The sequence below is a fragment of the Pholis gunnellus genome, assembly GCF_910591455.1.
Source record: "Pholis gunnellus genome assembly, chromosome: 4".
Taxonomy (NCBI): Eukaryota; Metazoa; Chordata; class Actinopteri; order Perciformes; family Pholidae; genus Pholis; species Pholis gunnellus.
In genome coordinates, this window is record NC_136530.1 from 16,112,217 (window position 1) to 16,129,420 (window position 17,204).

At 42.2% G+C, this 17,204-nt stretch overlaps 1 protein-coding gene across 1 annotated transcript in view; it reads right to left on the reverse strand.

Moving 5' to 3' along the window:
• Positions 1 to 17,204, reverse strand: part of ror1 (receptor tyrosine kinase-like orphan receptor 1) — a gene marked incomplete at both ends in the record, with an annotated part of 113,847 nt that overhangs the window by 16,045 nt on the left and 80,598 nt on the right. Inside the window, 2 exons of the mRNA XM_079157463.1 lie at positions 15,047 to 15,080; positions 15,336 to 15,626. Coding sequence (XP_079013589.1) covers positions 15,047 to 15,080; positions 15,336 to 15,626 — 325 coding nt within the window. The remainder of the gene's footprint in view (positions 1 to 15,046; positions 15,081 to 15,335; positions 15,627 to 17,204) is intronic.

Here is a 17,204-nt window from a genome sequence, read left to right on the forward strand (position 1 = left end):
TGATGGAACTCACAGAGGCCATGTCCAGACTTAGTGTAAGTGGACCCATCCCGCAGCCTCTGATGATTCTACCTGAGGCCCAAAACAAGATGGCTACCCCCAAGAGGAGCCCAAGTCAAGAAAAATGCACCAACTACACCAATGGAGACTCAACCAGAGTGACATAAAGAGGACACAAGTGAAGGTGGATCACGGTGTGAGCTTCCACCAGACTTCCCTCTGGCTTCGCCCTGCCCAGGCATAGTTCACCATCTTTCGGGTCCTATCGCACAAAGTCACGCTCCACCTCGGGTTGCCGACATCGCCACAGACCCCTGACGCCTTTTACTTGAGCCTATCCCCGCCCTGGCAATGTGTTTGGGGCGCACTGAGGACAGTCCGCCCCGGTTGACAGTCGCGCAGGGGGCCCCGTCCCTCCCCGCAGGGAGAGAGGGCACAGCGAGCACTTAGTCCACGGCCCCGGGAAGTGGCGAGGTCCTGGCGGTGAGCGCTGAAAAGCACCTTCGCCCCGAGCCTTTCCAAGCCGACCTAGAGCCGGTCGCATTGTTCATTGTATTATATATCCTATCATACTATTGTATAATACATTGTCTTATATTGTAAATAAATATCAATTGTTGATATTCCCTAAACTAAAGTGCCGTGTGTGTGAAGTTTATCGTATGAACAGTTCCTTGCTTTATAGTGAGACGATGCTGCTGCTGCCATCCTTTGGCATAACGGCATCACATTTGTCACGGTCACTCACACATCATATCTATATACAACAACTGTGGTGCAATAGCCCAAAGTGTTCCGGAGATGTTTTTTAGGGCCAGCTTTGGTGAAACTATTGAATAATCGTATTGATCAAAAATAGGAAAATAAATGTGTTCTCTCAAGATATGTGAAGAACACATTTACATGCAGACAGAAAGTCCTTGCTTTATAGTGACCTTTATATGGTAAATATGGTCTCATATAAAACAAGTTTCAGCATCTACTTGTTCTTTAAAGCTTGTGTGTCTTTTCATTTTATTAATTGAAGATACACACACACACACACACACACACACACACACACACACACACACACACACACACACACACACACACACACACACACACACACACACACACACACACACACACACACACACACACACACACACACACACTTCCATCTATTCACTTCTGTAACAGGTTTTAATAGTAACCAAAGGTCAGAGGTCACCTGTCAAATTTGAAGGTGTAGCTAGAGGTGCTATGAATTGTGTGTGCTTGTGTGTGAGGGGAGGTGTGTGATTAGGGGGAAGTAGGAAAATATGGAAACAATATAAAAGAGGTAGGATTTGAGGTGCATGGTGGGTTTTCGTTATTCCAAGCTGTGCTTAAAAATAACTTGTTTTGCATTTTTTCCAAACCAGGCTTGGACACAATCACAGTCACAAGCACAAGTAGTTAACACCAGTGCACTTCCAGTTTTTTATTAGTACAGACTGTCAAAATGTGATGTGATATTGTGGAATTGGTGCATAGCTGTTGGTAACCAGACATGTAGAGCTAGCAACAAGCTCATCACTAATTGTTAGTATGTTGCATTCAATCAGTTTCTCATCTGCTGTGTGTTGTTTTCCCATAACCAAATGGGTTTAGAATTTACAGACTGATGCATTGAGGGCACAGGCGTTTGTTTCGTATTGTGTGAGAACAATTCAACATCAGTTTGGCCTGCAGGTGTGATGTTTATGCCAGTAACACTTTAGAAGTTTGTGGTTTGAATGTCTAAACTTTAGAGACATTCAAACATTCCCTTTTAAATACACACACATCTAATCCATCTAACAGCTAAAGTTAGATAGATTAGATGTGTGTGTATTTAAAAGGGCTGGTGTCCAACAACGAATAAAAGGCACTTGTGAATCTGGAAAGGAGCGGATGGACATGAGAGGATAAGAGAGAGAAAACAATGCTGTCCTCAAGAGATGACATTAACCCTTGAAGTGAGTCTGCCACAGATCTATTCATAATTACAAAAAGGCACCACCACAGAATTAGCAAAACATAAATATAGGATGTTGCAAATGTTTTTTGTAGTTATATCGGTGCAATGCTGGGGAAATCTTGCCACAGCCAACAATAACTGTAGGGCAGTGATTGATACGTTGGACTCTTTATACTGGTGTCCGCTTATAGACACTGGAGCTCAATTATTATAGGAGAATTGTAGAATATGAAGGCAATCCACTGTCAAAATCCGAGAGCGCAAATGAGATCTGCGCGCGTGTGTGTGTGTGTGTCTGTGTGTGTCTGTGTGTGTGGTCCCGCGCGTGCAAATCAAACAGCCGTGCACGTATATGACTTTGGCATGATGGAGTGAATTTATATCAATCTGTGCAACTTGACTCCAGTTTATTTACAAGAGAAACACATTTTTTATTATTGTATTTCAAAACGCTATTAACATACTTTGTATTTCATCAGCCTCTACAGTCTGAAAAGTTTACAAAACCAGACAAATGTAGAACATTTACCTCTGAGTTGTAGTGGAGTAGTGTTTAGTGGCGGATTGAAAACTCTTTACAGTCTGTGTCAGAGTGATATCCGGCCAATCCAAAGACGAGGATTGTAACCACTTAAATGTAGTTATACAATGGTGACTGGATCCGCACACTTAGTGTCAAAAAGAAAATCTACTCGCGAGCAAGCAGGCTAAAGTTTCGCGAGCAGAAGAGCAGTGATATTAGTCGCGCGCTAGGGGACGCCACTCGCGCTCAAAGCATGGTTTTCTCCTCGCAGGCCGCAATTGTGTAACGATCTCTCACTGACAGGGAGCCAAAATGGCCACCAGAGGCTGAGGTTGACTGGGGTCTGCGGCTGCCAGCGGCCCGTGACCGCACTGGGAATGAACAGCGAGGGAGGGCAACTAGGGACTGCATTAGGATACAATGGAGAAAGAACGAGCCCTCATGGGTCCTCGTGTTACTACTGCTCACTGACTGCAACAATAGAGGCTTCTGTCGGCGAGAAGGACGAAAGGATTCAGAGCGTATACCGAAAGAGGAAGAAGGAAAGGAGAGACATAAGAGATGATGTGGAGAGGACATCCAAGGCTGAATTTGAGTTGGTACAGGTTTTTCTTCTCATTTTAAATCTAGGTTTTCTTCAGTATATAGCATTGATTATATTGACATGTATGACGTGTATGACGTGTATGACGCTTTTTGCCTTTGTCTGTTCAGTTTGAAAAAAATGCCAGGGGCTGCACTGGTGTGTGCATGTTGCTTAAGGTTCTGATGATGCAAAAGTATTGAGTTTAAGTTATATGTGTACGAGTATCAGAAACCCGAAGCAGTAACCATTTATTAACAGAATTTTAAATTTCACTGAATGAAAATTCCCAGCTATACAGTAGATGCTAGTGCTGCACTCTGCTGAAGTATTAATGTCTTTCACGACTGCCGATGATACTAAAGAGTTTTAATTACAGGGTTAACACCAACATGGTGATTCAACATGCAGGGAAGGACCCTGCATCAATCCCGTCACTCCTCACAATGCTCCTGGTCTGGTGACATCACTTCCTCGGAGGAGTTCAAGTAGGGGGAGGGTTTGGGGATTGGGGTTGTCAATCAGCCTGTCAATTAGCAGGATAGGAGGGCAATACGTCTCCTAAAGCCTAACATAAACCCAGTGGTGTTTAGACAGACACATACACACACAAACAAATGGAGCACAGAGGTTACGCAGTGAAATCCATTACTAGAGAGGTGAATTACAGGAGGAAGGTGGGAACGTTTTGTTTAATAACTGACCCATGAGAGATTCAGGAGAACAAATAACATAGACAGTCAGCAGAGGTCTAGCAAAACACGAAGAAACAATAAAGGGAAAGTAAAAACATGCCATAGAAAGGAGGGAGAGATAAATTGAGTCTGAGAGAAAAATTGTGAGAAAGAGAGATTATGAGATAATTGAGGAAAAGAATGAGACTGAGGACGGGAAATAGTTAGGAGCTCTATAGGCATTACGTTTGACTGCCGTAGAACAATGTAGTATGTGTGTGTATGACCGAATTCACAATATCCCCACAACAGCATGAAGATAAAACTACTTGCATTGATCAAGTCAAACAAGCCTACATTAGGAAGGTCCAATACAATATGAAAAAGACTCTTCATTTTCTTTGTTTCATTGACTAAAGGAGTCATACAAATATAACGGCTCATGATCTATTTCTACTAAAAAAAAAGTTGTCTTCCGCCTGGAGCAGTATTACAAACCTCGTGCTTGTTTTCCTTTTTTTTCGTGGCTGTAAAAATAGCTGTCTTTAGTTTTTCTTATTAGCATTCCTTGATTTGACTCCAGGCTGCATTGAAACGTCTGTGTGGAAATAATAACAGGAAAAGCACAGAAAGCACCGAAGACAGAACAGCCGAGAGCAAAGCTACTACTGTGATATAGACAGCATGACCCCCCCCCCCCCCTACACACACACACACACACACACACACACACCCTTTCCTGCATGATTTATGACTTATTGCGTCCTAGATCACAGATCCCAATCCGAACACACAAAGGCAGACACTTGAAAAAGACAGGAGGACACATGTTTTGGCTGACTGGCTACTGACGGTGCTTACGGAACAAGAATGTACACGTTTGAACACTTTCTGAGAAAAGAGGAATAATCCTTGATGAGAGTGATTAAGAGACACTAAGGGCATGTATTGTGGGAAAGGAAAACACTTTTGCACGATGGAGCTCATAAATAATCCTTCTTTACACACTCTGCCGTCAAAGGTGTTTGTCGGACACAATAAAACTAAAAAAGGGCTTAAGTCTGATTAAAGGATATTAACACAAATCTGTCAAATCAGTCTTTCTCCAATTGATACATCTTTGGTTGTCTAAAAATGATCAGTGAAAAATACGAGGTCAGTTCCTCAAAACCAAACTCTAAGTTGCTTTCTCTGCATTCATGAATTCATGCATTGACATTAGCATCATTACACCAGAATGCAATTCAGCTGCAAGACTTCCTGATGACACTGATGACATATACACTCCTTGACTGGTTCCCCTGCTATATGTATCCACATCTGACATGCTGAAGGAATGTGGGCACAACAGAAAGGTAAATCAAAACACTTCATCAGTGGTGGAACTAAATATTCCTGCTTTTTCAAAACAGTAGAGAAAGTATGGCTCCAGATCTTCCAATAAAAGATAATTTACAGGCGCCTGCACTCCTACAAACAAAGGGGACAAACCAGCACGTTATTCAGTTGCTTTAAGGGCCTGACATACAAGCTCAGAGTTGTCATCCATATTTACAACATGCTCCACGTATGTGTTTATGTGATATCCGCTCTTCTGTGTGTTTATATGAGCATCCAGGCAACGGTCGTCTCAGAGTTAAAAAAAAAAAACCAACTGCTGCAAATTGATTGAGAGGGAAACACAAAGAAACACAGGAGGGATGACAATGATACAACATTTTAAAAACATCCCGTCATCATTTTATGATGCTGGTGAAGTGTTTGTTTGAAGATGAAGTTTTTGAGGTTTCTTGTGATAGAAACGTGTGGCAATATAGATTGAAGCTAGAAGTACATTCGCCTGTATAATGGAGGGAAAGTAAAAAAAAAAAAACGATATTCATGTATATCGTTGACACCACTTCCCTTCTCTCGCCCTCTATCTTCATCATTTGATCTGTCCGCTGGCTGAGCCCACCCACAGGCCGGCCTTAAAGGACCAATTCAGGTTACACTGACAACTGAAGTTTTCGCATAAGAAAATGATTTTATCTTTACAAAAACATATCTGGGAGCAGAAAATAGGATGGAATACAGGCGTCTAGAATACCTGAATGAAATCGGCTCCCTTTTACAAGTTATTTTACTGTCAACGACTACTGGCAGCCTGAGATTGTTCATACTGAACCTCTCCCGTCCACACAGTTCACTCTCAGGCCATCGTAAGGCTACTTTGGCTTTATTCCAAAAATGATAATAGCTTTGTAAGACGCTTTTGATTGCCTCGATACAGTTAAACTAAACTGAACTAGTTAAGTATAGGTTCATCTGTTACTATTAGATTTGAAATGGACACAAGATAGTAGCCTACATAGAGTATAAATAGGTGGCAAATAATGATGAAGATGATTTAGTGATTAAACTCTCAATCTCTCGTAGTCGTGATGCTGAAACTCAAGAAATTCTGTTTAGTTTAACTCAAGTTCAACTTAATCAACTGTTGTTTCTATTGTATTCATTTGTATGTTGCTGTGTCTCTATAATACATCAATGTTTATCCCACTGTTATTGTTTAATCCCTCTGTAAAGCTTCATCCAGTTGTCTTCCTCGTAGAATCTTTCTCTGAAGAAGAGGTTGGCGCTAAATGTTATAGTGCTGCTTTATCACAACCCCAAAGGTTCTCTAGCGATACTGTATGCATGAAATTAGGCAGGCGCCAGGTTCAACAAATACAACACTAATTGATAAACTGACTTCAACTGAAAGGGCTTCCTTTATCAACACAACATCAAACTGCATTGATCCTGTTAAGCTCTACAAATTGTTAAATATCCTCTGGCTCAGGCTCGCAGGATACAAGTCCAAACTGCAAACAAAAGCCTCTATTTATACCTAGAAATACTCAAGGTACACTGTGCCTCCCTCTGTTTCTCTCACACACTCCAACACCACCACTAAGGGCAAAGAAAGAACACTTTCTGTGCATACTTGTCTCCAAACGTGTTTTTTTTTCTTTGCAGGAGTGTGTGCATATGTGTGTTCATGGGAGGTAAAGGGCAAAGTTCAGGGAAACCCCACAAAACCCATCTAGGCCTTGTAACCCTCAGGGAGAAACTCTGATTCATACAGACGTGCACGCGCACACACACACAATCACACACACACACACACACCATCACACACACACACACACACACACTTTCTTACCAGACCTGACCTTGACCAGACCTGCCAACAGGATCACCAACAGACAGACACAGGGGATTCTGGGGAACAGGAAACAGGAAGTGGGCCCTGTCCAAGCTGAGTGTGAAAGCCTTGTTCATAATGAGTTGTGCATGAAACTCGTGGTGTGCGGTAAAGTGTGTAAAGACAGACTTACGCCCTTGCTAGCGCCTAATAATGAAATTTGCTTTAATGGTTAAAGCCGGCTACACATCATGACAGTCCCCACGTGTGTGTGCGTTCACATGTGTCTGCCTGTATGCGTGTGTGGAGCCCCCTGACCTGGGCAGCATTTAGCAGAGCGGCATCCAGGCTAGTGAGAGGGGGCTGCGGTGGGAGCTCTGGTTTCAAACAGTGTCGGTGCCCTGGGACCGGGCCATGTCAAAGGGCCTGTCCCCGATGAGCCATATTAAGGCCCTGATCCCCAATCAATCAGCACTGTGCTAAAAAGAATCCACAACAAGACGGCAATTAAGACCCACCGAGGGCTTAACTAAACACGTGTGAGAGATAGGGTTTGCAAGAGTAACTGCGTGTGCAGTTCTTTGACTCTGTGTTTTATGTAGAACTGCAAGTGTGCATATGTGTGACTGCGTGTGGGTAAAAGCTTAGAGTCTACTCCGGACATGCAAAGGAATAGAGGACAGAGGTGAAGGAAGTCTCAGTAGAGCGGTCTTTGTTTTTACTTGTGTTTTATTGAATGTAAAACACTGACAGAATGCACTTTCTACCTTTTACCAAAAGTTAAATCCATTTTCCAGGTTTTGTAGTTAACAGGACTAATTAGCAATTTGGGAATACTGCAATAGCTCTTGGTTAAACTAAAGGTTAAGAAAGCTCCATTGGTACAGAGCCTGTTGTTGGCAGGTCTAAAAAGTGTCCTGAGTTCCAGAGTCAATCCTAAATTGAAATAGGTTTAGCGAACCTGCGTTGGTCTGGAGTGCTGAAGTAGATCAGTATGTGGCAGACGAGTCGAGCATCCAAAAATTGAGTGGGCCTGTCATCCCCTCAGTCTGAATGGGTGCTATGCTTGTGGTGCGGAGCAAATCATCATCAATCCTGGCCAGCATCTGAGAACCACAGCACTGTTGACACTGGCACTGAGGTGAGGAGAAGTGAAACCGAAATCCAAAGTTTCTTAACACTGCGCACACGAGTTCTCAGTCTGAGTTAAGAGCCCATTGTGACCAAAAACAGCACATACTGTGTGCTGACGGCAGCAGACAGGCAGAGTGAGAGGAGAGACTGGTTTTTAAGTGGTGGACCTGCTTTTAAACCTGCATTTGTCTCCGACTAAATTGTCCTTGAGCACCACATTCGGCACTACATTAAACCTTTTTGCCTCATTTTAGATTCTGCACTGACAGTAAGGACACACCAACACTTTACTGCAGTTTCCCATCTAATTTGCTATCAGTGAAGTGCATCTTTCAACTTTTTGCATTTAAAACCATTCGCTTATTAGCTTTCCTACTGACAGTTAGATAAGAAGATTGATACCACTCTCATAGCATGTGCTAGATATGAAGCTACAGCCTGCAGTCGGTTAGCTTAGCTTATAGCATAAAGACTGTAAACAGGGGGGGGTTCTGTTCAAGACTAACAAAATGCACCCGTCTGTGAAGCACCTATAAAAAAGCAAATTATGGAAAATGAATGCACATTCTTGTTGATTTATCAAGGTACTTGCAACTTACAAGGGTGTGGAAAATTAATAGACTCAGGTGATTAAAAGTTGCAGATATATTAAGAGGGATGTGGTTGTGGAGCTAAAATTCTATTTTCAGCAGATGAAGGCGCAGGTTCAGACAGGGAGTTGTGCCGGTGTGCTCCTTAAACGTAAACCTGATGTTTACTGTGCAGCTAATGCATTGTGACAATCACACTATATTGATAAGTCATCTTGTATTCATGCCACACACAGTCAGATTGTTGGTTTGTACCCATTTGTCTAGACCTTGAGAGGGATCATGCAAGATATAGCTGAGAGCGAGATATCTGTGACATATCCCCCAAGTAATTATCTCAATTAAGAGCCTGATTGCAGCTTAGGTAAATGCTTTGACATGTTGCTACTTCATTAAGGAGGATTTTGAATGCTTTGCTGATGTTTCCAAGATAAAACTCCTTGACGGCATCCTTTCATCCTCCTACGCTCACTGAACACACCCAGGGGGCATTCACAGGCACTGTTTGTGTAATTACCTGAGGTCTTAATAAATCAGATGCTAATCACACAGACATGGTAAGTACAAGTATTTCACAACAGCTGCTGTAGAGCAGAAGAGAGAAGAGAAAAGAGGTTTTCGGGTATCAATAAATCTAGTATGATTACACATATTGTAGCGCCTAATACCTTTGAACAAGCCGGAGCAAGCTTCAAGATCAACATCGTGTGACATCTTCAAGTCATTACACATTACACAAACAATTTCCTCAAACTAATGTGTCAATCAACCCATGCAACGCTGTAGGTGAGACACGCACGCTACAGTCCTGTCGATACAAAGTCAAATTACCCCTTGGCTTTTTAAACTCTTTGATGCTTCTACTGTATAATTGGATTGCCGGCGGGCTGATGGCAGCACGGGCCTCACGGTCCCTGTCACGTCAGCTCCGAGGTCAATTGAATCCAATATGTTGACAACTGGCTAATTACAGAGCTGACGCACAGCCACACAGATACACACACTCAGAGACACACAGGCTACACACACACACACACACACACAAGTTGCAGGAAAACGTGTATTACAGTGTATGCGTGTTTACACGGTATTATGGTTAAACACGCCTGATTAGACTAATCACTCTGAATCGTCAAATTACATCCAAACAAGAACTAAACTAACATATTAATTGCAAAGCTTACAAAAAGTAAATAAAAGGTCTCACTGTATTGCAGATAGCCATAGACATAATCGTTAACAAACCAGCTCTTTCATACATGTGTGATTGCTGGATTTACTGTCAGTAGTGCTTTGAATCGACATATGGGAGTAAAATATCGTTATTTTCATGTTCCAAAGAGAATAATGAAGAGAAGAACAGCAGAGCACGTCTTCCACCAAATACTGTCAAATCGGCAAAGTAAAGAAAGGTGGTGGGTAGGGGGGGATACGATGAGGTAAATGGTGAGCAAACAGCAGAAAAGTCAGGGCACTGACAAAAAGAAGCCAGAAAATACTGCACAGAGAGAATCTGTTCCTTGTTAAACATGTCCTCTTCATTCTCCAGTACGGAGTGGACGGAGGGGAGAGCGGGGAGCCTCGGTGGAGGGAAAAGTGCAAAAAAAAAAAAAAATAAAGCAGCTATTTTTGTAATTGCTTTTCTTTTTTTTTTTGCCAGTGCTGAGAGAAAAGTGGTGGGGAAAGTTTTGAGGAATTTAAACAGCCTTGACAGCCAGGGTGTAGCGGTATTAATCTTTTCAAACAGGGAGAAAACCCCTCTATAAACACAGACAGAGAGATCAGCAGCAGCAGTTGCATAAAGTTTATCCCTGCTGTCTGATTAAAAAATGTATTTATATAAAATCAGCTGTATTTTGGAAATAAAATGTACAATAAGATATGTTTAAGCGGAAAGAAGCTATAAAAACAACAATTATATAAAATCGCCTTTAAGTTAATGTTGATCATTTTCACTTGCAAGTCCGATATTCACTCTCCCTGTGTGTGTGCTTCTGGTCTCCACCAACTCCTGAAGGTAACTGTTAAATGCTCCTGTAAGTTCACCACAGGGTAGAACACATAATATCTCTCATCTGAAATTTAAATTTAAAATTTGGAGGCATTTACACAATCACGCAATTTTGATTGTATTTTATGGGGAACATTCCTTGAATTAGGGAAAACATTTTGCTCTACTCTGTGTCATCACATTACATATTTTATCCATTGTTATTATGAAAATATTGATAAAACCTGCTTCAATAATAGACATGGACATTCCAACTCTAAACAGCTTTTCACAATACCTGAAATAACTAATAAGTCATTTAAAAACAGTCCTGCCTGCCTAACATGTGCCTGATGAAGACCTATTTAATCTTATTGATTCATTTAACTGAAAAAGGACTCTAAGAAAAAGGAAATACAGTCAGAAAGAAAAGACAGACGACGAAGAGAGTGTGTAATTGTATCATAGACAGTTTGTCTGTGACTGTCCACAGTTTGCATGTAGGATTCAGTTAAGAGTTATTAACCGCCTGTGATCTGAACTAAACTTCCCGTCGGCTCACACAGCTAATCACACCTGAACGCCGTCGACCCCGCAGAACCCGGGAATCAAAGAACAACATGCAACCCCTGAGTGTTAATGGTACCATCCTCCCCCTAGCCTGCTAACACTGTTTTTCTTTCACTCCCTTCACTCTCCCGCCGTCTCCATCTTTTTTTTTTTTTTTCTGCAAATGAAGGAAGTGTGGCAGCGTACAGAGAGAGAGAGAAACGGAGAAAGTTGGGGGTCTAATTTTGGCAGGCAAGACTTTTTCCCCTCACCCTATGTTTGGGTTGGCTCTATTAAAACATCTCCAGGGAGGGGAGGAAGGGAAGGGAAGGGGAAATATGGAGGGAGGAGAATAAAGAGGGAGAGCATGGGCACAGTGTCAAGGAGATTCACTGAACTCTCTCTATTTGGAGATAACTGGTGGCATACTGATGAATTTTAGGATTAGAAATTGACTGAAGTGATTAAGAGTTGTAGATGCGAGACGCTATACTTGGACTGGTGTCAGAGTTAAGTCATAAAAATGAGAACTCAAGACTCGACTTGGGCTGCTGCGAGACTTCATAAGGAATAGCTCTAATCCCTCATGAAACCACAAAGTGTAATTTTTACACTTCGGTTTTTGTATGGATAAAACAAACGAGGCATAACATGTTCAAATGTGAACTTTAAAAGATGCTGGGATGAAGATTTAGCTACCTATGGACGGAGCCAGGCTAGGGTTTTCTTTCTGTTTTTATTCTGAGCTAAGATGCTCCGGCTACCGATTTACATATTCATCATATCAATCTTCTCATATAAACTCCCTGCAAGCACATGAATAAGCATAGTTTGCAAAAAGTCAAACTATTCCTTTAATTAAGACTTGAAATGAGTGTTTTTGCTTTTAAGTTTTCAAGTTTTGATGGTACAAAATGCTAGAAAATAAAAAATAAAAAGACAGCAACAGACAGGCCATGTATAGCCACTAACTACATATTTAATTATCATGACTAAAACATTAAAGGACACTATTAACAAATGCTTTGAAAAGAAAACTGTCATTTTAATAGTCAGCATCCAGAGACCTGAAAGACTTTCATCTGAACTTATAATGAAAACTGGGACTTACCTTCATGGACTTGAGATTTTACTTATAAACTTTCCATGAATGACAGGAGACTTGAAATGGATGTGATTTAACAGCTCTGGTGGAAAACTTGAAAATCTAAAACTGCCCGTGCCGGAGGAAAAGTTTAAGCTTTAAACTTTCCGCCATCTCTCCTGTCCTCATCCTCCTGTCTGTGTATCCGATCTGCTCCGCTGTAGTTTTCTGCTCTTAAGCAGCCACATTGGACACAAGCTGCTGTAATCGTAGTTTAAACCTCCGGGCTGTCAGCTCTCCGTTTGCCTGCGGCTTCTCTAAAAAAAACAACAACCCTGACGATATATACAAACACACACACACACACACACACACCGCAAAGTGTATACTTAAGTCCAGCATAGAATTAATGGAAATCAGAGCACAGGCCGAAGCAAAAACAACACTGAGGACATGAATTTCATGTTATGTTCAAGTTCAACAAGGTGGGTGGCAAGAAATTTCCCCCCCAAATTTGTGAGTAATATTTGTGGCTAATTTCTCCCAAGAAAACGGAAGTCAGTGGCTCTCTGCTGAATACAGAGACGATGGGAGAAAGTGGGACGTACAAAAATACCGTAGAGTACGTTTCACTTAGACTGACAAGCTTGTGGACCAGATGTCTCCGAAAACCTTTGAGTCAAGGAGCAGACGTTTTTGACGTTTGAACAGCTGCGGTATGAGGTAAGCGGTTGCAGGTCATCACATGTCATCATTAGGTGACCCTGTCTCCTTGACGGCCTGCCACCCTACTTTACAGCTAATAAGTTGGCCGTCGCACTAATGATGAGCAGCAGTGACGATCAGCCCACCACCACAGCAGCAGCTCCGCCGCTGTCAAAGGAGGCCCCTGTCCGTTTAGATGAAGTCTGTAATGACTGTAATGAGACTCTAGATCGCATGCTGGTCTTCGGTAGACTGCAACGCTTTCCTTCACAAAATGGCGAACTTATTCCAACTTGCAAAGTGTAATTTGGGGCTTGCTGTGTTAAAGCTGTACCTCGATGAGTTTGAATCTTTCAGATGCTTGGATTAAGGCAATCCTGAAAACGAGGAAAGAAGCTCCTCAAACAAACATATTTGTGTGGATGTACTTTATGAAAGCACACAAACTTCAATTCACATCCTTCCCTTTTATAATATAATTTATTTTTGCTTCTTAGTTTGTTTCCAACGTGTTTTCTTTTCGGCCAGCTTGTTTGATTTTTCCACTTGATTGGTTCCTCCCTTGACATAACTGCATTGTGATTCCTGCGTGAGTCAACTGTCTCATCTATGAAACAAGCTGCAATTTGGTTGGAAAATAAAAAACATGTAAACAAAAGAATGGTAGGAACAGATGTTTGAAACGGAGCACTCCTACATGCTTAAAGTGTGTGGATTGATTTAGTAAGTGTCTGATATCCACCATGTGCCAGCAGTTTTGATTCACAGAACGCCGCATGGGACAACGAGCCTTGCCATAATGTCACTGGGGTTCAGCTCGACTCCTTTGATCCTGCCAGAAACACACAAACTGAGAGAGTTCTTTCTGAGTTATATCCCACAGCACCGGGGCGACGTCAAAGCAAAGCAAAGGAAGCTCGCCAGACTCAAACTACATTTTGATTTGGGCAGCAGTACTGCTCTTACCAAGAACATGAAAGCGTTTCAGTGTGATGTATTCATGGGTACTTTCTGAAGACACTTTGCAACATAGCTACTCTAAACACAAGACTTCAGTTAATCAACTTATCTTGCTAGAAGACAGGACATTCACTCTTAATTATAATAACTTTATTATAGATGTGAACATCTCATCATTGCCCTGAAATTAAATGAATGGCACAAGTTTTGAATTTGGAATAATTTTGCGTTACGCCCCGTTTTCTGATTAGAGTTGGCTGAAAGTACAATAACCCAAATTCTCCAATACTAAGAGGATCAGTGTGTTATAGATGCTGTATAGTTCCCGTCCCACAAGATCCAAAGTCCCACTGCGGCCCTCGGCTGAGTGTACACAGTCCATGTTCAAATGTGAACCATGTGAGCTGTGAGGGTTGAGCAGAAACAACAACGTAGAGCATCAGACAGTTGGGATTTAGAGACTCATTAAATATTCATTCAACCACACTGAGACCTGTAGCAATAAAATGGAAAATTAGAGATCAAGTCATGTTATATTGTGAGTGATTACTCAATGAATATGCTGCAGAGTACTTTTTAGGGTGTCTCTATGCAAACAGGCAACGCATTACTATGAGAAGTAAAAGACAGAAAAACTAGCATTTTCCAGTTGTATCAGCAGACAAAATGTCAAACAGTGTGAATGTTGTTACGCACTCTTTAATCCATTTACCTAACTTTCGCTTATCTATCAAGTCATGACCTTTGTATTCTCTATAATGATATGCGTTTCTACTATAGACACATCTGAAACAGGCCCACATCTGATTATCAGTATAGATAACAAATCAAAAATAAGTTTGTTATCTCTTTTTCTACCTTTGTGTGATCCAGGGTCAGATGTATCAGGAATCCAAACAAAAACACAAACTTGCAACCCCATGCATGAGCCCTCAAGAGCTCCGTAGGCCTCACAAATCTACCTGAAAGTGACAATGATTTGTGAAATGTGTCGCTGCCACCATTTGCGATCCACGTGTGTCACAAAACATATTTGTGAGACGGTCCTCTGCATTACATTCTGGGAAGCACAGAAAAATGGATAAAGGAAAAGAAACTTACGTTGGCCTTCCTGCCAGAAGTGTAGGGAGTGGATCTGGAAAAGAGGATTTTTTTTTTACAACAGGATAAACAATATTGCTCCCAGATTTTCTTTGCACAAGCTGCCAGCAACAGGCAAGAATCAGTGGAGACGGGTTTTGCTAAAAGGAGCCAAATCTCTAGTAGGAAAAGATGAGTAGGAAAACATTTCTTTGTTTGTAACAGTGTCTAACAGTGTCTTTATTGTAAAATCTACATGCCAGAAAGTAAAAAAATGCTTGGCAGATACGACCACTCTAATTCCTCTTACCGAATTTGACAAAGAGCACGCCTGTCGTGGACACAGTACCCTGGGAGTTGCTGGCCACGCACTGGAAGTAGCCCGTGTCCGTAGTGTCCAGGTTGCGGATGCGGAGGCGTGATCCGTAAGCCATGGATCGGTATGAGATCCGTCGTGGCTCTTGCACCACCGGGGCATCGTTCTTCAGCCAGCGCACAGTAGGCGGCGGGTTGCCGGACACGCGGCAAAAAAGCTCGGCGGTGTGGCCCAGAGAGGTGGTGATGTTGTTCATGGGAGCTTCGAGATGTATGAAGGATGGCCCTGGAAGACATAGAGGCAAGATAGAGAGATGAAAGGAATGAGTACAAGGGAGATGATTGAGAGAGAGAAAAAGAAGAAAGGAGACGAAAAACATTGTACAACACAAGGCCAAGAGCTGAGACATAAATCAAACAGCACTTACTGTACTTCATCAGAGCAAGATCTAAAAACATGCTACTGTTTAAAGTAGCAACAGCGGTAGAGCAACTGTGTTTTCAGAAACATATACAAAGCCTAGTTATTTTGTGGTTGCCACTGTGTTGACACCTAATCTCACTTTTCATGATGGCTGTATGATGCCAGAGGGTTTTCCCCGGCGTATGAGTTGATGAAGCAACATCACCTGTGGGTAAAAACTCACAAAAAAAAAGAGTGCAGAGCTCAATGTTTGAATGAATAAGTACGCCCCAAAATTGGCTAATGCCTCCCGTTTAGACTGAGCATGTATCAGATGTTACGCTCTCATTTTAAATCCATGCAGATGTCTGCCCCGGCTCTGTGCAGACCAATGCGTCTCAGCTCCGTCTCACTAGCTGTAGCAACAGAAGTGAGCAAACAGTTTTAACCCACTGTGTGTGTGGCCACAGAGCGGCGACTGAGCGACAGTGCACCAAGCTGCGTGATCACTTGCGGGCCTTACCGGCCGAGGGGCTGTCAGAACCCCATGGAATGAGCTCAGACGGTGTTGGAAAAGACAAAGCAAAACAATTTTGTGTGATCTCCCAGGACCGCGTTTTTTCCTCAAGGTGGTCAGAAAAAAAAAAAGATTTTGAGGGCCACCTAAGAGTTTAATCTGCAGAAAAAACATTTGCGTTAATGTCATGAAAAACTTCTGGAAAGTTCCTTCAACCTCAAAACCCCATCTTAGGTATGCAGAAATGCTCTTGGTTACGCGAACGGGCCAAAACAAACAAAGGAGGAAAAACACATACAGGGGAATCTTAAATACTCGTCAGACAAACTTCAATTTGTGTGAATAGAGAGGCTGAGGAGTAAAGAAAGAGACACTTACATATGCAAGGACGCCCACACATTTAAACCTTTACTATCCGATGCTTCCCAACAAGGGTTTTCCCCACATGGGCAATGCTATCTATTCCAAAGCGTCTCCCCTCCTAATATCTTTTTCTTTCCCACCATGAATTAAGGCTTATATTTTGCCACATTAAGGGCAAAGAAAGGTCCTGAGACATTCAGTGTATCTGCAAGACAGTTACCTCATTTGTAAAAAAAGTATAAAGAATGAAAAAATAGAGACGTAGGCGTACTTTTCTCCCTTCCACTCAGCTGGTCAGTCACAACGTGCAGTTTGTGTGAATGTCTGATTGTCAGTTTTGGAAAGTTATACAGAAATTGCCGGATGCAGCCCCCTAATATCGCCGTGGGAAAGGTTTAGACGGCGGTTCAAACGTAGTTCAACCATCCGACAAGAACTTTGATTTGTGCATGCTGGTGCCCTTACTTGGTACTCTCGGTCGCCATAGCAACCCTTGAGGTTGTATGCGCAGCTCATCTGACGCCTGCAGCTAACATATTGTCATGAGGTCTGTAAAGTGAGTGCCTACGACGTGTTTGTGA